Source organism: Ovis aries, chromosome 6, assembly GCF_016772045.2.
Source record: "Ovis aries strain OAR_USU_Benz2616 breed Rambouillet chromosome 6, ARS-UI_Ramb_v3.0, whole genome shotgun sequence".
Taxonomy (NCBI): domain Eukaryota; kingdom Metazoa; phylum Chordata; class Mammalia; order Artiodactyla; family Bovidae; genus Ovis; species Ovis aries.
In genome coordinates this window covers 36,382,256-36,404,024 of record NC_056059.1, presented here as the reverse complement: position 1 = coordinate 36,404,024, position 21,769 = coordinate 36,382,256, and the positions used below count along the sequence as shown (strand labels likewise).

Genomic DNA, 21,769 nt, shown 5'->3' with positions numbered 1-21,769 from the left:
AGAAATTGCAAATATTTAAAATCTGTCAGGTGAAAAATAAAATTGCTTTAATTCCTAGAAGGATTTGGTGTACTGACCCTGAAAGAGCTGAAGGAAGCGAGGCTGCAGTGTGGAGGTGATCACACTCTCGGGCAGCTCCCTCAGGAAGAGCTTCAACAGGCTGGCAGCCGCACACACGTCCCCATCTCGCCCTAGCTCCACGGGCACCCCGCTCTCAAACTTCCATCGAAGCTGTTCCACCACCTTGACGTTGCCATTCACCCGGAAAAGGCCTTCCTGGGTGAGTCCTGAAACAGCCAAGACGACACGCAGAAAATAAACAGAGGTCTCTCACAAATACAAACTCGAAAGGACAGTAACAATCAAACCTCAGTATAAAATTTCCTGAATAATTATCAAGCACTGGAAGGTTTTCACATTTTACAAAAATGTTTTCTTAGAATAATAAGTTTTCCCATTTACTATATATCAACCCAAAACATCATATATGATTGTTGTGAAAGCTGACCTCTAAAAATAAGGTCAGGACACAACAAACACAGCACACACACTACTCTACAAAGAAATGTCATTCATATCATCTTCTACAGTATACAACAGAAATTTACTCTGGGCTCCAAAAACAGCTTATCATTTTAAGAACAACTATTTAAAAAAGAATAACACGTATGGAAGAAACTTCTTACCTGTATATGATTACCTTTGCAATTATTTGATAAAGAACTATTACTTCTTTAGTAATCAATAAATACAAACTGTAAGACCTAGAGACTGTAAAGTAGTTAAGAAAAGATCTTGGCCTTTAGCCTATTGATCTGTGATTATTAGTGTTAATTGGGGTCAGCCGAGAAGGCTTCACGGAGAAGCCTCGCATTTACTGGGGCCTTCTCCAGTGTTCTACCCTTTTTCTGTACTCTTAATTCTGTATTCTTTCTCTTAAAGAGGGCCACAAAAGGATTAAGCCTCACAACCCCAAAAAATGTAATCGATCCCTGACAAAGAGAAACCAATATATGAATAGAGAAGCTGAGAGAGGAGAACAGAGAGAAAGGTGGGCAGGTGAAAATATGAAGTGTTTAAGGCAAAGAGTCATGGGTTAATAAAATGGAAGAAATGGTAAGTATAGGGTAATGCATGTCAAGACACAGGGTAAAGACTTTATCATAATTTACCAATGGAGCATTAAATGTGTGCTTGACTGTGGGAGACAACATAAACAAGGTTGAAAGAAGACCTAGCTAGTAAGTAGAGAACGCAGAGGGCAGAGAGCTTGCCTTAGGGTGACTACAGTCTACGTAAGGCAGTAAGACAGAAACTATGGTGGGAAGGGAGTGGCAAGGAAAGAATAAAGATGATTTGGGAACTTGGTACATACAAAGAAAACAGAGAAGTGGAGAAGGCTGAAAAGGAACTTTAATATTTGAAAACTAGGGATTCAGGGAAAAGTACTGTAAAGAATGAGGTGGGGAGGGGGTTGTGGTGGAAGGGTGGCAGCTGGTTTGAGGTAGAGGACAATGATTTCCAGCTCAGTGTGCTGGGTTCAAGGAGACAAAGTACCATGAGAGCAAGTGAGTCAGATGGTGGGGGAATGCTGGAGGTGTGAGAAACAATCCAAGAATAACCCATGGACTCAACTCGCCACTGTCTTTTTGAGAGTCCAGTGGTGAATTTCAGCCAACAACCGAAGCACCGAAGCCTGTCTGAATTACTTAGACGGCAGGTGTCTGTGCCTATCAGCCTTGGTGTCTCTCTTTCCTCTAACTGTATTTCTCTTTCTAAAGAAAAAGAGAGCTAATTTCATTTTGCTTTGTAATTTGAGAAGACATTTATGAATCCTTTAATTCAGCAAAGTGCCCTGCAGTATGTTAGGTACTAAAACAAAAAACCAACTCTGAGAAAAAAACTTCAAATACCACCAGGATCCTTATGGAATTTGTCATCTGGTAAGATGTTTTTGTACTTCTACATATACACGTATTATTGGATTACAAAGAACACAAGTATCAAAAATTGATATGAATTTTAGCTCAATTTTGACAAAAATTTGTGGAACCGGAGATGATATTTAAAATATTTCACAATTGGTATGGCTAGGCCACCATGTAATAGAGGAGACACCAGGCTGTTTGTGAGCTAGGCAGCTTCTCGACAGGCCCTAGTGACTGACCCTCACCTCTTGGTATCCATACCGTGTGGAATCCTCTCCCCTCCTCGAGTGTGGTCTGGACCTAGTGATTAGCTTCTGAACAAGAGAAAGTGATGAGGTTGCAACCTCACTTCTGAGATTAGATTATAAGACTGTGATGTCTACATTGCTTGCTTGCGTTCTCTCTCTGACTGTTCTTGTTTGCTCACTATGATGAATCAGCTGTTATTTTGTGAGCTCCCTTACAGAAAGGTCCACGTGGCAAGGAACTGAGGGCAGTTTCTGGACAAGTCAGTGAGTAACCCAGACCCTCAGGTCAACAGGCCACAAGGAACCGGATCCTGCCAACAGCCACATGAATGAGCTTGGACATGAACTTTTACCCAGTCAAGTCCTGATATGAATGGTAACCTCAGCCAACACCATGACTGCAGCCTTAAAAGAGACCTTAAAACAGAGGACATAACTAAGCTGTGTCCGAATTTCTAACCCATAGGAACTGTGGGATAATAAACAGTTTTAAGCTACTATGTTTTGGGGTCATCTGTTTTGCACCAACAGATAACTCATGTGATATGCCACTTGCTTTAATACTGCAGAGTATCAGTTACTACAGGGAGACTTCAGCTTAGTCATTTTTAAAGTCTTCAAAGTCTGTTTCCTCTACAAAGCTTCATTTATAACTTCAGAAACATATTCTGGCATCAAGCAGATAGCGCCCCAAAAAAGAGAATCCCATTCCTGGTCAAGGCCCAAATTCTGAAGATACATAACTTGACAATATAGTCCTCTATCTACCCAGCTTGAGAGCCTGCTTTTGGCCCAGCAAATGCCCCTGGATCTGATTTCACAGTAATTTTCTAGCTTTGACCTGAGGTTCCCTCTTCCAACAAGGTTTTCTGACCCTTCTCTCAAATAAATGTACTTTCAGTTAGTGAAAAATAACTAGCTAGCTCCAAGAACTGGCTTTAGTCTTAAACATTCCTGATCCCTGTGGACCTTAATAAAGGACAGAGAAGCTACAAATAGAAATCACCAAAGTCAATGCTTCTCAACCATTTTTCCTGCCCTGATTCCACTTATTTGCAGAACTCTCCCCTCAGGAACTTTTCTCACCCAAACAACTCGAAGGATACTTAGTGACTTTCCAATCAGGACACAGCTATTTTACTCTGGCAAAAAGAATCCATATAGTTTTTTAAAGTCCCTTATGAACTTATATACTATACCCATATGAAACTTACCAGACAATACAGTCTCTAATGTTTCCTATTATAAATTTTTAGGAAATGATTACAACAGAAACGTTCAGAGGGAGGAGATGTTTAGAAAGCTTTATGGAGTTACTCTCGTACATTTGAGGTTCTGTCACATTTGATTTCATGAGATGTAGATTAATCATAATGAAACATCAATTTAATGGATTAGCAATGCCAAAAAATAACGTGTATACAGCACTGACAGCTACAACTGAAGTATTTATTAAAAAATCTAATGAATACATGTATGATCGTATGAATCCATCAACAGAAACTGAACATGCCAGAAGTCAGAATTTTTCATATTAGCACACTGGCCTAGACAGTCATATGACAATACGTATGCATATTCTGACATCTGGTGGTAAGTAGAGAATCCTACACTATTTAAATATCCCACAGCATCTTCATGTTAAAGTAGAAACAATCCAGTAACACAGTAAACAAGATCAGTTATTTTAAAATAACTGATCAGTATAAACATGATATGACTCATAACTTCAAGATTTTCCTTTGAATGGAAAAATACACATAAATTTTGTGTTTGTTTTTTTTTTAATAAAAACCCAAAGTCTATTTTTGTTGTTCAGTTGCTCAGTTGTGTCTGACTCTTTGCAACCCCATAGACTGCAGCACGCCAGGCTTCCCTGTCCTTCACTATCTCCAGAAGTTTGCTCAAACTCATATCCACTGAGTCGCTGATGCCATCCAACCATCTCATCCTCTTTTGGCCCCTTCTCTTGCCCTCAATCTTTCCCAGCATCAGGGTCTTTTCCAATGAGTCGCCTCTTTGCATTAGGTGGCCAAATAAATGTCTATTTAAAAGGTCTTAATAGAGTACCTGATAAACACTTTCTGTTCTAAAATTCCTTGATAATAGCAAAAGGTTTCCCTCACAGCAAGTTGTTAGATATCTACATTTACATTAAACAACAAAGTATGACCATAATATCTAAATACAGTTAATTATACAACCAATCATCCCTAATCCCATATCTGACAGAGTGCCTACTGTCTCACAGGTGCATAATAAATACTTGTTGACTTAAGCTATAAAACAGTTAAACAAAACCAACTGAAGTGTCTTGCCCTCAAACTCCACTTTGTTTTTGTTGTTTACTGACTAAGTCATGTCCGATGCTTTTGTGACCCCATGGACTGTAACCCACCAGGCTCCTCTATCCGTGGGATTTCCCAGGCAAGAATACTGGAGTGGGTTGTCATTTCCTTCTCCAGAAGTTCTTTTCGACCTGAGGACTGAATCCAAGTCTCCTGCATTGGCAGATGGAATTCTTAACCACTGAGCCACCAGGGAAGCTCCTCAAACTCCATACCACACTTCAGACTTACACGGGCCCTATGGTTTATTAACGTAATAGTTCCAAATACAGAAGGCGGCTCCTGGTTGTCTACAGTGTAATTAACTACATAGCTTTTCAAAAATACAGGGCAGGTGCCTGTCAAGACTGATTCAGTAGATCCGAGGTACTGTCAATGAATGTGTATTTTGAACACATATTCTTAACCAGGGTATTCTTAACCCTGGCTAAGAATGATTGACTGAAGGACTTCCCTGGTGGTCTAGTAGTTAAGACTCCGTGTTTCCAGGGCAGGGGCCACGTGTTTGATAGCTGACTGAGCCCACTAAAACATTTAGTTTTGTATTACCTGAATACACCCTATTAAAGTATAATGAAGTGTACACTAAGGAGAAATAGAAGAACACAATCTCTAATTCAAAATTTGCCCAGATTTTCATACACTGATGGTGTGAAGGTAAACTAGCTCAACTCCTAAGATTATTAGTGCACGTATCTTTTGATCCATAAGCCTACTTTCAGAAGGTTAGTCTGTAGGCACATCACAGTGCTTGATACATGGTAAAGGTCGGTCACTGAATCATTGTCTGCAAACATCGAAAGACTGGAATAATTCAATGCTGATCAGAATGTGACTAGTTAACACAGTGACACACATATACATAAAGTGTAACAGCATGCAGAGGAATAAAGAATTATAGGAGGAAAGCTCTTTATGCAAAATGGAAGGGTCTTCAAAATATACCGTTGAGTGATTTTTTTTAAAGAAGATTCATAAACAGTGTGCATGATGTGCTAACATTAAAAAGGAAAAGGAAAATACACAAATTTGCTTATATATTCAAATATCTTTGCAAGAACATAGCAAAAAATAGTTTAGTAGTATTGTTTTGGGGAGGGCAAGATGAATGATCAGGGGACAGGGTTTGGAGGGAGAGACTTTTCACTGTATATCTTTCTGAATTTCAAACCACATCAATTTAGTAGATATTCAATATTGTTTTAAAAGATTAAAAATAAAAATGATTTCACATAAAGTGTTAATAGCTCAGTTGTATCCAACTCTTTGTGACCCCATGGAAGCCAGTCAGGCTTCTCTGTTCATAGAATTCTCCAGGCAAGAATACTGTTGTGGGATGACATTCCGTTCTCCAGGGGATCTTCCTGACCCAGAGATCAAACCCAGGTCTCCCACATTGCAGGCAGATTATTTATGGTCTGAGCCACCAGGGAAGCCCAATTTTACATAAGAGTAACCTCAAAAGGCTATTACTTAATCATTGTTGGGTAAAAGGTCAGAATATTGGTGATGCCATAATGAAAATATTATCTTAGGTGGTCACAGTTTGGCATCCAAATGAGAAATACCAAACAATCCTATTTAAGATATTAAATGAATTATCTAGTGATTGTCTTGTATCTAAGTCAGAGGTTACAGTTTTACTCAATAGTGAGTGTGTAACTAAGTCCTGTCAAACCTCTAACACTATACCACCTGGCTTCAAGATTTTGTAGGCCAAGGGCCCATCTTCCTGCCATGCTGCATATAGCACAGTTGTGTTTAACCTGCTTTAAGTGTTCGAACAAACCCAGAACTATTCTCTAAGAATCTCACCCTCCTGCAGCTATCTTCCTCTCCAAACACTAACTCCTAGGAGGTAAGAATGCAGTGAGTCCCTGGCTCTTCAGTTTTCAAAGCAAAATACTATAATATTTTCTCATCTACATACCAAATAACCTGAGCAAATGGCTGTTTTTCAATTAACACAAAACTCCTTCTAAGGCCTGAGCTGCTGCCATTCAGTCCCTATCATAGCACATACGTGTTCCTACAGAGGAAAGGTGGAACATTTCCCTGCAGCCTCCTCCTCGGCAGGGGCAACTGACTTACAGTCATACCAAGAGTCAGGGGATGCAAACTGCACAAAGTATAGACTATCTTCCAACTCTCAAGTTTTATCTTTAAAAATATCCACAAGTTTCATATTCTACTCTGCGAAGAGTTTTGTTTTAGTATAGAAATGTTTGTTTCAGCATAGAAAATGAAGATTACAAAGCTCTTCCCTCAGAACAGCTTCTTTTCAAATCTCTTAAAGTTTATTGATATTTATTATAGTTTGGAGCTCTCCCAGCACCCTGCCCTCATTTGATAAGCATCATTCTCTCAAACTCTTGAGGGTCTCTTGCAGAGCAAGGAGGTCAAACCAGTCAATCCTAAAGGAAATCAACCCTGAATATTCACTTAAGGACTGATGCTGAAGCTCCAGTACTCTGGCCACCTGATGTGAAGAACTGACTCACTGGAACAGACCCTGATGCTGGGAAAGATTGAAGGCAGGAGGAGAAGGGGGCGACGGAGGATGAGATGGTTGGATGGCATCACCGACTTGATGGACATGAGTTTGAATAAACTGTGGGAAACAGGCAGGAAGGGAACCCTGGTGTGCTACAGTCCATGGGGTCACAAAAATTCGGACAGGACTAAGCGACTAAACAACAACAACAACATTCTCTCAAGTCATCCAGGTTTTTAAGTCCTATTTTAAATAAAATAATTTAAAAAGCTGTAAAACATAGTTGCTCTCACTAACAAAGAGAGGATATGGTTTTCTTTTAATCATTCAATGTTCTAGGGCAGTCTGCAATTATTTTACACAATTTCATCATTCCAAAAGTTAATGTCCCCTCCCAACACCACAGTAGGCTATACATAATACTTTCTTTTGCTATTTCTGCTGAGTTTTGAAAGCAATCAACATATTCAGTAAGTTCATGACTGACCTCAAACCGAAAGAGATACTCAAAGTATTCTGTTCCATTAAAAAGTATTGACTCTCAGAGGGAATGAGTCAAAGAGAATTCAGCATTAATATTAAAACAGTGTCTTTCAGTACTTTACACTAGGAATCATTCCAAACTAGAAACCTCAATAACTAAAGTGATTTCTCCATGGTAAGCTGAATGAAGTATTTTCCAAATAATGTTAAACAGTCCAAATGCTCTCAATATCCTTTTATAAGGGCAGGGTATATTATGCCATAATTCAATATTCTGATTAAGGTGTTTTAGGGAAGATTCTAGTAATGCATGATGAATTCACACTGAAACGTTCTTTTGTAAAAATAGCAGAGTTACACAACATGACTGGACTTACCGTGGGCGGTCAGGTACTCCACTATGCTCCCCACGATCGCTGGAACACCGTTCTCGGTCAGCCCCTGCCGGTGGAGGTCCTGGAGACTGACTCCGAACAGCTTGGTGTAGGTGGGACTGCTCTGCGCGTGTAGTGGCACCGCCACCATCCTTTTCATGTCTTCTTTCAGCCGCACCGCTGTTTTACTTTGCTTAAAATAGCGTGAGAAAAAAGAACAGTCAGTTATATTTACCACAGGAGGCTGCATGCTTACTACACAATCACCTGAGCTGAAGGCTAAGGACTGGAGGCTGTAGAGGAGTGGTCTTCACTTATTTTTATATCAGCTCAAACCTAACTCCCTAACAACTCACAAATGCTGCTCAGTGTTAGGAATGGCATACACGGATATAATGATTAAAAGAAGTGAAAGATAATGAGAAACCTAAAGCCACAACTTAACCGTAACTAAGAGAGGGAGCAATACACGGCAGTATCTAAGACAGATTACTACAGTAACCGGGGGTGTGACTCACAAGTACCTGGTTAACAGGAAAATAAAACATTTGTCAGAACACTGAAATCCCATGCAGATCCTGTAATAGTAAGATGCTACCGAAAATGAAGATTTATCTAGATGTCATCTTAAGGCAGCTTTAATTTGAAGGACTAGAAATATAAATATGTAGAAGGAACACTTGTTTCTCTGATTTGATTATATCTGAATATCTCACTGATATATTGGCACATAAAATCAACTAATTCTCTTTGACATTCAAAATGCTATAATCTCTGAAATAGCAAAGTTTCAGGTAATCACAACTTAAGCAATTTCAACAAGACTGTACATGTTATAAATAAAAATGAAATTTACAGTTCATTCACATTATCACAGTGAAAACCTTATATAGGTTTGTTTCTTTCTTGTAATAGAAAAATTGTCCCCAAGGAAGTAATTTAAAAGATAAATTTTAATATGGTTTAACATAATTAACTGAGGGTTGTTTTTAATGAAGCATGCGTCCTATGTAAATGTATGGATCTGTGACTCTAAACACTAAAAAGATGGCAAAAAGCAAAAAATTTTATTTGAGGACAGGGGAAGCAGATTAGGGGAAATATACCCTTTTGAGAATGAATGAAACTAACTGAAGTGTCGATATTGTACGTGCAGGTTCACGTAGATCTTACAATCTAAAAAGAGAAACACTATCTCCATCATAGAGATGAGGAAACAAAGATCAAAGAGTTAAGAAGTGATTTGGTAAACGTCATGGAGCCACTCCAGTACTCTTGCCTGGAAAATCCCATGGACAGAGGAGCCTGGTAGACTGCAGTCCATGGGGTCATGAAGAGTCAGACACGACTGAGCAACTTCACTTTCACTTTTCATTTTCATTCATTGGAGAAGGAAATGGCAACCCACTCCAGTGTTCTTGCCTGGAGAATCCCGGGGACCGGGGAGCCTGGTGGGCTGCCATCTATGGGGTCGCACAGAGTCCAACACGACTAAAATGACTTAGCAGCAGCAGCAGCATGGAGCTGGTAAGAGTTTCACCATACTCCATGTTCCTCTCCTTAATGTAAAGTTATATTAGCATTAAAGCAGTTTGTATATAATTATAGTAACAAACTATGACAACTACTACATGTGACACACGACAGCTACACAAAGAAAGCTCTGCAGTTGTGATTTTTAGTAGGATTTCTGTAGTTTCATTTTGATTTTGAATCTTACAGTCTACAGAATCACACCCATTTTCATGGACATCTCTTAATAGGTCATATTTGAAAGCCAGATTTCCCTAGTAAAATTCAGCAAATGTATAAAGTTATAAACGAGTTTGAGCAAACTCCAGGAGATAGTAAAGGACTGAGAAGCCTGGCATGCTGCCATTCATGGGGTCGCAAAAAGTCAAACACGACTGAGCGACTGAACAACAATAAAGTTGTAACATGGATTTAGTATCTATTAATATCCTAAATAAGGCATAGTGTTAGCTGCTACAGAGTAGTATGGGCAAGAACTGTCACTTCTGTTACCAAGGAAGTTATTAAGTCAAATCTGTAGCCACTACTATTTTGGTGTGAGTTTAAAAATCTATAACTATCTTTCAAAAGAATACATGGAAAATTTCAGTCAACCAGGTCTATCTGGTGAGTAAGCAGCCAAAAAGTAACCTATAATAATGAAACTTTGAAAGCAGCCTTAAATGTAGCGTCAGAAACAGCTGACAAAGAGATCAGATTACACAAATTTTATCATTTTCTTACAGACATAACATAGCATACTGGTTTAGAGCATGGACTGTGGAACCAGACTCTGTTTTGAATCCCATTCCAATATCATTAGCTGTGCAAACCTGAACAAGTCACTGACACTCAGATTCCCCATCTATGAAATGGGGATACCAGGAGCTCCTGCAGTATAGCAATAAATGAGGTTGGAAGGAGCTCATATATATGTAAGAATGAGAAGAGTGTCTGGCACACTTAGTAAGTACCAATTGTTACAGTCATCATTATTATCATCCTTCTTCCAGGAAATTACTCTGATTTCTTCTCAAAACAATTCAGAGATCCTTAACCACTTCTGTACTCAAATGTTTGCGTGAACTAAAGACTGAGGTTGAAACAGGCACCATGGTCAAGCCTTGTGGTTGGTAGATAGTCTAATGATCTAATTATTCTCCAAGTATCTCAATTTCTTAAAATATACAGGTATGACTTTTGAAAGATAAAGATAAAATCATTTTGCACGTTAGTATCAAAATTTATAAATTTTTTATTAGAAATTCAAAGTTTTCTTAGAAATCCTGTCTATATGTTTAAAACCTAAATTAACATTCTTTCTGCTAACAGTCCTGTTCTTTATTCTGTCTTTTACTCAGTATAGACAGTATGTTGCATCTATTAACAGACAGTGTAAATAGGCAATCATGGCATTGCAGCTCAATATTTTCAAGGATGAGACATGTAATTAACCTCACACATTTTGAACTGATTACAAATTAAGCTGTTTACTCAATATAGACCCCTACTACACAGCAAGTTTATATATAATCAAAGCAATAAAGGAACACTTGATTCATCATTTTTAATTGGTTATTTTAGGTTAACACTTTTAAAAAGATAAATACTGTTTTAAAGAAAACACTATGAAACAAAACAGCTATATTTTCAGAGACATACAAAGCAGATTAAGCAGGAAAGTAAATCAACAGAAGACAGAGAAGCTCTAAAGTCCAATTTGTGTCTTATTGCTGCTAAAGGCAAAGATGGGATGGGAAACATCTCAGACATCACACTAGCTCTAGGAGGAGTCTGGGGAGGATCAGTAGGAGCCCAGGACTGGACATTCTTTAAAATCTCCTACAAATATGTATCACTTTAAAGATAGAGCACACTCTGGGAGCTTGAACAGGGCTCAACTGCATAGAGGAAACAGGTACAGAAAATATCTACAGGCATCCCAAGAGGCAGTTATCAGGAAGCACCAGGAAAATTCACTGCCTAATAGTCAGTTCATGACCTTGGAGAGCAAGTTTATGAAGAAAAGTCAGTAGAGCTCTCCTGACCAGGTGAGCTTCTGAGAGAAGGCGGAGCAATGGGCAAACAGAAGGCCCACAATTCAAGAAAACAGTCCTTTGGTAGCAATACAGGAGGGAGTCTCACTGCTGAAAACTTGAAAAGCTACCTTGGCCTCTCATCACTACACCCCACAGGATCCTCTTCATACTGAAGTACAAAAATCCATCTCATTGAAATGTGAGTAAGGAAAAAGGAACATAGCAACTAAACTGACAGTATTTTTAAAAGAATAAAGGAACATCGCAATTTTCTTGAAATAACTCATTAGAAAAATGTTGCCAAGAAACAAGTAATAGCTGTAACCTAACAAAATAACCAAAGTTAATATGAATACCAAAAAGTACATGTAACAAAGACAAAGAAACTGTATTTCATTAAATGAAAAACTTTTGTACATTAAAGATACTATCAGCAGAGTGAAAAGACAATCCACAGAACAGGAAAAAGTATTAGCAAATCATATATCTGATACAAGTTTAATGTCCAGAATATGTTTAAGAACATATACAGCTCAACACAACAAAACCCATTTCAAAAATGAATAAACACTTCTCCAAAAATGATAGACAAGTGGCGAATAAGCACTAAAAAGGCTCGATTTCACTACTCACTAACCATATGCAAATCAGAACCAAAATTAGATACACTTCACACCCATCAAGATGGAAAGTGAAAGTGAAAGTGTTAGTCGCTCAGTCGGGTCTTTGCAACGCCATCCTTTCTCTTCTCCAGGAGACTCTCCTGACCCAGGGATTAAATCTGGGTCTCCTGCACTGTGGACAGATCCTTAACTGCCTGAACCACCACGCAGTCCCCCCATTAAGATAGTTACTATCAAAAAAATCAGAAAATAAAGAGCTGGGTTCAGTTCAGTTCAGTCAATCAGTCGTGTCCAACTCTGTGCAACCCCATGAACTGCAGCAAGCCAGGCCTCCCTGTCCATTGCCAACTTCCGGAGTCCATCCAAACCCATGTCCATTGAGTCAGTGATGCCATCCAACCATCTCATCCTCGGTTGTCCCCTTCTCCTCCTGTCCTCAATCTTTCCCAGCATCAGGGTCTTTTCAAAGGAGTCAGTTCTTCACATCAGGTGGCTAAAGTATTGGCGTTTCAGCTTCAACATTAGTCCTTCCAATGAACACCCAGGGCTGATCTCCTTCAGAATGGACTGGTTGGATCTCCTTGCAATCCAAGGGACTCTCAAGTGTCTTCTCCAACACCACAGTTCAAAAGCATCAATTCTTCGGCACTCAGCTTTCTTTATAGTCCAACTCTCACATCCATACATGACCACTGGAAAAACCATAGCCTTGACTAGATGGACCTTGTTGGAAAAGTAATGTCTCTGCTTTTGAATATGCTGTCTAGGTTGGTCATAACTTTCCTTCCAAGAAGTAAGCATCTTTTAATTTCATGGCTACAATCACCATCTGCAGTGATTTTGGAGCCTAGAAAAATAAAGTCAGTCACTGTTTCCACTGTTTCCCCATCTATTTGCCATGAAGTGATGGGACAAGATGCCATGATCTTCGTTTTCTGAATGTTGAGCTTTAAGCCAACTTTTTCACTCTCCTTTTTCACTGTCATCAAGAGGCTCTTTAGTTCTTCATTTTCTGCCATAAGGGTGGTGTCATCTGCATATCTGAGGTTCTTGATATTTCTCTGGCAATCCTGATTCCAGCTTGTGCTTCATCCAGCCCAGCGTTTCTCATGATGTACTCTGCATATAGGTTAAATAAGCAGGGTGACAGTATACAGCCTTGACATACTCCTTTTCCTATTTGGAACCAGTCTGCTGTTCCATGTCCAGTTCTAACTGTTGCTTCCTGACCTGCATACAGGTTTCTCAAGAGACAGGTCAGGTGGTTTGGTATTCCCATCTCTTTTGGAATTTTCCACAGTTTATTGTGATCCACACAGTCAAAGGCTTTGGCATAGGATGTAGAAAAATTGGAACCCTTAATGCATTGCTGGTGACGATGTAAAATGATATAGCACTATGGCAAATAGAGGTTCCTCAAAAAGTTAAATATAGAATTACTGTATGATCCATCAATTACACTTCGAGTATATACCGTAAAATCAGGAACTAAAACAGGTACCTGTAGACCAATGTTCATAGTAGCATTACTCACAACAGTCAAAAAGTAAAGATTACCATTCAAAAGTTTATCAAAAGATGAATAAACAAAATGTGGGGGTGTGTGTATATACACACACACAAATATATGAAGCTAATGTAACTATACTATTTGTATATTTACCTTGCTTTTGCTTATTTTGGAGGCCTTTCCATATTAGCACATATATTTGCTGATATTATACTATAAAGACACTATAACTGACTTAACCAATCTTATTTACTGATGTTTAGGTTATTTACAGTTCTTGATATTACAAGTATTTCAGCAATAAGCAATCACACAAACATTTCTACATAATTGTACAGATACCTATAAGATAAATTCTTAGAGGCACAATTGCTAGATGGACAGGCTTATGAAGCTGTAATTTTTTTAATACTACCTCCAAGAGTTAAGAGGAGCTTCCTGCTACTAGATTATATGAAAGCAAAATAAATTTCCCTTTAACTTACTGTATAAATCATAAATTTTAATAAGTATTGCCACATTGCCCTACAAAAATGTTTTCATGGTTTACAGCTTGATTCATAGCATATGAGAGTGCCTGTTTCCCATTTTATAAACCACGAGTATTAAAAAATTTCATGAATTAACTATGAATGAGATTGAGCAATTTTCTTTGTGAATTTGCATTTATGTTTCTTGTTTGTGAGCCTCCTAGTCATAAGCTCTGCCTAATTTTAATTGGGTGGTTTTCTTTTTCCTACTGATTTGTAGGAATTTTTTAATATTAAAATAATTCATCTTGTTTAAGTCATGTGTGTTTTAAATATCTGTTCTAGAAGGCAATGGCACCCCACTCCAGTACTCTTGCCTGGAAAATCCCATGGGCGGAGGAGCCTGGTAGGCTGCAGTCCATGGGGTCGCGAAGAGTCGGACACGACTGAGCGACTTTCCTTTCACTTTCATGCACTGGAGAAGGAGATGGCAACCCACTCCAGTGTTCTTGCCTGGAGAATCCCAAGGACGGGGGAGCCTGGTGGGCTGCCGTCTATAGGGTCGCACAGAGTCAGACATGACTGAAGTGACTTAGCAGCAGCAGTTTCCTTCTGGCATTTAACTTTTGATATTTGTGTTGCACAGACATTTTGGTTATTTGGCAGAAAACTTCACCCATCTTTTTCTTCAGGGCTGGGTCTCCTTTGAAACACATTCCTTGATCCAAAATTAATCTTTAAATTCACACGTGTTATTCTAGTATTTTTATGACTTTACTTTGACATTTCTATCTTTGATCCATCTCTAGTTGAAAGAGGAAGAAATACAGCAATTATCTTTCTTCAAGTAGCTAGTCATTATTAAACTGTTTTAATTCCTGTTATTTTAATATCTGATATGCTAAACTCCCCCAACTTAAAGGAGTAACTGTAATATTTCAGAATTGTCATAAAATAAAGTCATATAGAATCTTTCCATAGAACACTCATTTTGAATGATAAACTTAAAACAAAAATCTCCAAACTGCCTGTTACCTGTATGATAAATAAACTTATATTTAGTTATAAGACACATAAACAATTCTGCTATGACTTGCCATACTACCGCTTCATCAACTATCGTCAATTCATCGTTACAGAGAACAACTCAAATATGCTTTCTTGTGATCTCTATTTCAGAAACTACTGGACACAACAGCTTTAGGATATGAAACAGAGTTACTCAAAGTTATCCTTATAGTATAGTCTTCCCTACTTAACTGGCCTAATTCTTCCATGCTAGTTTGCACTTTCCACCACTGTAACTAAAATGTCCCCAAAATCTTCTGCACAAGTATTAACAAATTAAACCCATCCACACAGCCAACCATTTTTCAAAAAAAAACAAAAAACAAAAAAAAACCCTGAAATAACCTAGATACTACTGACTTTATCCACACTGAGTAGATACATTTATCTATCACTCTGCTATTGACCTATTTTGACTTCTGATTCTGAAGGGCAAAGATGAAAATTCTCCTTGCAACACAATTTAAATGTGAAGACAGAGACATCTTTGTTTGACTATTAATCTAGTTTTCTTCAGTACTTGGTTTATTGTTTAAAAAAAAAACAAAATTAAATGTTTAATCCTGTTTGAAATTTGATCTAAATCCAATAATATAAATAGTCCCTTCAGATTACAGAGTTCCTTTTGTATTGTTTAAAACAGATAATGATAGTATTAAGGAAACCACCTTAAGGCAAGCAGATAGCCATGTAACAAAGATAATATTTTATGATGCTGTGCTGTTCACAATGTATTTTCACATTAGTGTTTGGTTTCTCACAACAACCCGGTTCAACTACGAATACCCCCTTGTGACAGATGGAAAGTGAGAAGTTAAACATCTTGCTCAGGGTCATGTTGGGCAAGCCAGGAAGTGGCTGAGCCAAGACTCAAAGCCATATCTCCAGCCTTTCAAATCTTGCCTCATTCCAATGCAGGATGAGCTTCCCCAAACCACAGAACAGTAAGCCACCAAATGATGAGGTGTATTAGTTGTTTCTGATGCAAGCAACTGAAATTCCAGCTTGAACTAGCTGAAATAATAATGACATTTACTAACACATTAAACTACTACTAAGGCGTTGAGAGGAATGGAAGCCTAACTTGGTAGATGCAATGGCTTGTGAATGTCACCAGTACTTGCCATTTACTGATCAATTAACTAAAAGCAGATCTTTAGGCTGCCTCCTCTCTTCACATCTGCCAGCAGCACTTGGTGTACTTAATTCATTGTTTACATTCAGACTGCTACCCTAATCATGGACCATATGTCCTTCTCTTTGTTTGGTTTGAGCAATTTAGGTTACGGCCAGGGAGACTTTTTGTTTACACATGTCCCAACTATCTTTGCATTTAGGTGGGAACATGTGACTAGTTCAAAGCCATGAATCATGAGAAGAGTAATGAGTTGCTTCCAGAGTGAGACAGATAAAATGCATGTGTGACTCCTCCATTTCTTTCCCTGATATAACTTAGGGGATACATGCTAATATGCTAAGATAATTAATAGATCACAGAATGGAGGAAGCCTACATACCAGAGCCACCAGATGGGAGAGAGGTTCTGACAACTTGCATGAGACTCTGAGTAGTTTAATTTTCATGCCTCAAGCTACTGAGATTTCAAGGTTTATCTACTGGAACATGCAGTGCTAGTTACCTTGATCGAAGCAGATTACATGCCCACCTGAGGGAAAGCTATGCATTGACCAGACTGAACATCATCTGAGATGGAATGGATGTGTGAGATCTTTTCACTACATGTAATTTCACAGTAAGAATTCCTGAGATATTCAATTGGAGACTCAAACAGTTAAAAGTACAAAACATTTATAATTGTCCTGCTAATTTTTGTTAATAGAAAACTGCATTTACACAAAAAGATACCACCAAGAAGACAGATGCCTTTGCAGATACACTCTCAGATTCTGGAAGATCTTCAAAAATAAAATATACCCAGGGAACTGCAAAACCTAGGCCATGACTGACCTGTCTGTGCAAATGTTTACTGAACAACTACTACTGCCCAGTCCTGAGCAAAAAGCAAGTAATGCAAATAAGACATGATCCCTTCTGTCCAAACGGCTACCTGCTGTGCTGTTGTGCTGTGCTTAGTTGCTCAGTTGTGTCCAGCTCTTTGAGACCCCCTGGACTGTAGCCCACCAGGTTCCTCTGCTTGTGAGGATTCTCCAGGCAAGAATATTGGAATGGGTTGCTATGCCCACCTCCAGGGGATTTTCCCAACCCAGGGACCAAACGCAGGTCTCCCGGATTGCAGGCAGATTCTTTACCATCTGAGCCACCAGGGTTGCCTACTAGATGACAGAAATTATGCTAAGAAGTTAAACAGATGGTCAAATAGTCCCCAAAATATACTATCAAGGTAGCATACTGCTCAATAATGTCTGAGATCAGAGTATAGTAACATAACCAATATTTAAACTCAGGTATGCCAGGCTCCAAACAAAGCCCATGCTTTTCAAAAATCTCAAATAAAGCTTAAAAAAATTAAATTCATTATGGCATTTAAAAAACCTAAATGTAGTCTGCATGGGAGGAAATTGGTACCAAATAATCAAACTAGAAACTACCAAGAGGATATCTCTGATGGTCTTGAAACTCTGCTCTTACATAATATTTGTTTGCTGTATTATTTAGGAAGATTTGGTTCAGCTAAATTGAGAACAAGAGAAACTGTAAGGAGAACAGATAGAACTAAGTATTGACAGTACATAAGGACATAGGCTAGCTTGGTAGACATATTCTACAAAGAAAAAGATGGAAGATGATTAAAAAGAGATGAAAGAACCAAGTTAAGCACCTGACATTTATGAGACACCAAATATTTATGTCTTTACTAAGTCGCCCATTGATTTTACCCATTCTGGCCCCATGCGCTTTCTGCCTGAGATATGCACATAAAAATTCATAGCTGTGCAGTGGTGTCTTGGTAAGTTACACTTATACCTAGGCACACTTGCCCCTGACGACAGAGCAAGTTGTGCTGGCTCCAGATACACTCCACCTGCTGAGCCAGCTCACACTCAATACTGGTCTTCAAAAATGTAACACGATCAAAGAAGGTTGATATGGCCAAGAAGGCAAGAAAGACAGGAAAGATGAACATTATGTAACATGGGGAGGGTGGTCTTTTTGTCCCATTTAAACCCTTTCCAAGTAGGTAAACCTATCTCATCTTTTCCCCCTTACTTTGTGCGGTGTCTTGCTGCTGCTGCTTGCTCAGTTGTGTCTGACTCTGTGCAAGCCCATAGATGGCAGCCCACCAGGCTCCCCCATCCCTGGGATTCTCCAGTCAAGAACACTGGAGTGGGTTGCCATTTCCTTCTCCAATGAATGAAAGTGAAAAGTGAAAGGGATGTTGCTCAGTCTTGTCCGACTCTTCACAACCCCATGGACTGCAGCCTACCAGGCTCCTCCCTCCATGGGATTTTCCAGGCAAGAATGCTGGAGTGGGGTGCCATCGCCTTCTCTGTGTGTGGTACCTTGCTGTTGCTGCTAAGTCACTTCAGTTGTGTCCAACTCTGTGCGAGTCCGTAGACGCCAGGCAGCCCACCAGGCTCTGTAGTCCCTAGGATTCTCCAGGCAAGAACACTGGAGTAGGCTGCCATTTCCTTTTCCAATGCATGAAAGTGAAAAGTGAAAGTGAACTCGCTCAGTCGTGTCCGACTCTTAGCGACCCCATGGACTGCAGCCCACCAGGCTCCTCCCTCCATAGGATTTTCCAGGCAAGAATACTGGAGTGGGGTGCCATCACCTTCTCTGTGAGTGGTGTCTTAGGTTGGTGCAATAAATCTACAAGAGTATCCTGATTTGGTCTGCGAGCCTTTTTGTACTGTGGCCTGTCTGCGCTATGTGTATAAAAAGGTAGCTGATAGCACCAGATGGTGAAGCTACAGGGGTGGATGTGCCCACATTAGGGACAAAGGCTATAAAGCCCGGGATACCCCTCAAATTGTAGCCAGCACCACCAAGAGTTGGGGCTAAGTTAGGACAGAATGATAGCTGGGGCCTGACAATACCAAGAGAACTGAGCCCCAAATTCACCAGTCACTGACTCGGTCCCTAAACTCACTCACACAGCAGAACAGTCAAGAGTATAAGAACCTACACATAGGCACTCAAGGTCCCTCCTTTATTCACCCATTGGAACATCCACTCCCTAGTCTCAGCCCACCTGACCTCAAAATGACCACATGGCACCTTGGACAGAAGAACTGGAAGGGCAGGGAATCTGAAAGACTCAGGATTCACCTGAGAAGGCCTGAGTCATCATCCAAAAGTGTATCAAAAACTAGGAGAAACTAAGATAATGCCAGCTGGCAAGTATGTTTCCTGTTCTGCCTGGGGGTGATTACTGAGGAAAAGTAAGTATGTCCCAGTAAAGAATTAACCTCTTCTATGTAATTTAAGTAAGTTTGTGAGTCCATTACAGTTTTACTAGCAGCACTGGCAATTTGGGAAACAGAAGATATCAAAAGGAAATGAGGACGGGAAAGTCAAAGGAACCAGGAATTTAAAATCTTTAAACCTCTCTTCCCACTTCAAGGATTCATGCACACACACCCATACACACACTTTACAAACATTTGGTACTCGATTATTTTGCCTGAAGAACAACTATCTTCAGTAACAGGATACTGAGCAGTTACTACACATATGTCTAAGCAGCAAAGTTCCAAACTACTAAGTTTATGAGCCCACATGCCTTCATTTATGTTTACTTGAAGTTCTCACTTTTCTGTCAGAAACATAAAGTGTTTTGATCTTCAATAGCCATATTTCCAGAAATATTATGCTCCGATTCCTAAACATGTGCTTCCTCCTACAGTCAAATTGGGACACAGCACAATCAAAGACCAAGCTAAAGTTAAAGAGTAGGGATGATTAAGAATTATTTCTCCTGGGAGCAAATAATCTCTTATATTGTACGATTTCTATATCAACCTTAAAGGAAATTTTGTATGTATTGGATATAAATTAAGGAAAAATATGGAACTTCATACATGGGTTACTCTGCATTTTAGTCAAGGTAGAGACCAATATATGCAGACTAAGAGCAAGTAGCAAAGGTCCAATCAAACAATCAGATGTCTGCAAAGGTCAGGACTAATAGGTCAATCTGCTGCTTTCCACATTTCCAGCTCTAAAGTCTTTCTTTCATAAAGCTGGAAAAATGCATACCTGTGTGGTCAAATATAAGCTCGGTATTGTCCACAAAGAAAAATAGGAATCTTGAAGGAAACTCTTTGGAGTGATAAAAAGACTACCAGCTGCACACCTAGATGCTACAGGCATCCAAGCATCGGGGTGAAAGGAAAAGAGTTAGGAAGACAGGAACACAGGATGCTGAGAAGTTCTGAGCTGAAAACCAGGGAGTTATCCTACAGGTTTACTAAGAAAATTCAATCCGTGGGGCTAGTGCACCATCTGGTGGCCATTCTGGGCCTACGTGTCAAAAATTTCCCAGATGTTTCTAGATATTTTACGATGCCACCAGAACTCCAACAAAAACACAGTTCATTCTGACACTTCACAGGATCTGATCAAAATGTGATGAAACACTAGAGAGCAGTTAAAGATGATAATACAGAGTAAGATATTTCTCATTTAGTAAACCTCCAGGACAAATAAAATGCCCCTTGGAATACAGTGCCAATTTGAGACAGATGTATTTTCTGTGTATTATTTAAAAATATGTAATTACAGCACTCTGTAATTTATGTAATTGTAGATATACTGGTTTACTGCAAAAGGTTACATGTAAGCACCAAGAGAATTGCATTTTTGAAAATTCATGAATTTCAGCCCTAGAAATACACACCTTTCTCCGTGGATTTTATTTATTACTGCTACTGTATTATAACCAGAAGTTTGTACGGTTGGTTAAGGATTTAAACATGTTTATCAACTTAGCTCTTTCACCATCACTTTTAGCAACCATGCTAAAACAAAACTTCTAGAATTACTAAATGAAAACGAAAATGGGAAATAAAAATTTGTTACATACATTCCTGGAAGCAAAGAAATTGATGGTTATTTTAATTCTTTTAATTTGCTCTCAATCTAGGTACAAGACATTTCCAATAACTACAATTTAACTCATACCTAACTCAGAACAAGAAAGTCTAAAACACTGGAGAGTGATTTACATACAGTATGTAAGTTCACTTAACTGAGTAAACTCAGCACACATCTTCCTTCATGTGGAAAAGGAAACTGGATGATAATATGGAATACGACCCCGAATACTGCTGAATGTCCATGTGAATAGTTAGGAATTTAACTTAACAAATCTCCCCACACCTCCTAAGAAGGAAAAACAAAGTCACACAGACATCTCCTCCAAACCAGGAGGGCAGAGGCCTCTCCTGGGCCCTGGCAGCGTCCACCGAGAGAGGCGGCCTGTACTCACACAGATGGCGAGAGCTCCAGCCCCCATCTCGCCTGGCAGGTCTGACGAAGACTGGATGAAATGATCAAAACTGCAGCAAAACACTAAAATTCCATTTGGTCAAAATGCTCTGATGTAAAACACGGCTCCAGGTCCAGAGGCCCCACGGAGAGCCCAGGGCAGCTCCTAACATTTTCGGAAGTGTGGGTTTGCTTCTGATTTGGCTAAACCCACGTGGCTGGGAGGACTGCCTGGAGTTGAAATCTGACCCACAGCTTCTA

At 39.3% G+C, this 21,769-nt stretch overlaps 1 protein-coding gene across 16 annotated transcripts in view; it reads right to left on the bottom strand.

Annotated features, from left to right (window-relative positions):
- The window catches only part of FAM13A (family with sequence similarity 13 member A), a 340,765-nt gene that overhangs the window by 291,052 nt on the left and 27,944 nt on the right, over positions 1-21,769 (bottom strand). For 15 of the 16 annotated variants that reach the window (XM_060416884.1, XM_060416886.1, XM_060416885.1 and 12 more), the window contains exons 1-3: positions 21,510-21,705; positions 7,879-8,068; positions 78-287 (exon numbers count right to left, since the gene is read on the bottom strand). In XM_060416884.1, coding sequence (XP_060272867.1) covers positions 78-287; positions 7,879-8,068; positions 21,510-21,536 — 427 coding nt within the window. In that variant the 5' untranslated portion in view covers positions 21,537-21,705. Of the gene's footprint in view, positions 1-77; positions 288-7,878; positions 8,069-21,509; positions 21,706-21,769 lie in introns of those variants that run through there. The other variant, XM_060416890.1, reaches the window with a different exon arrangement.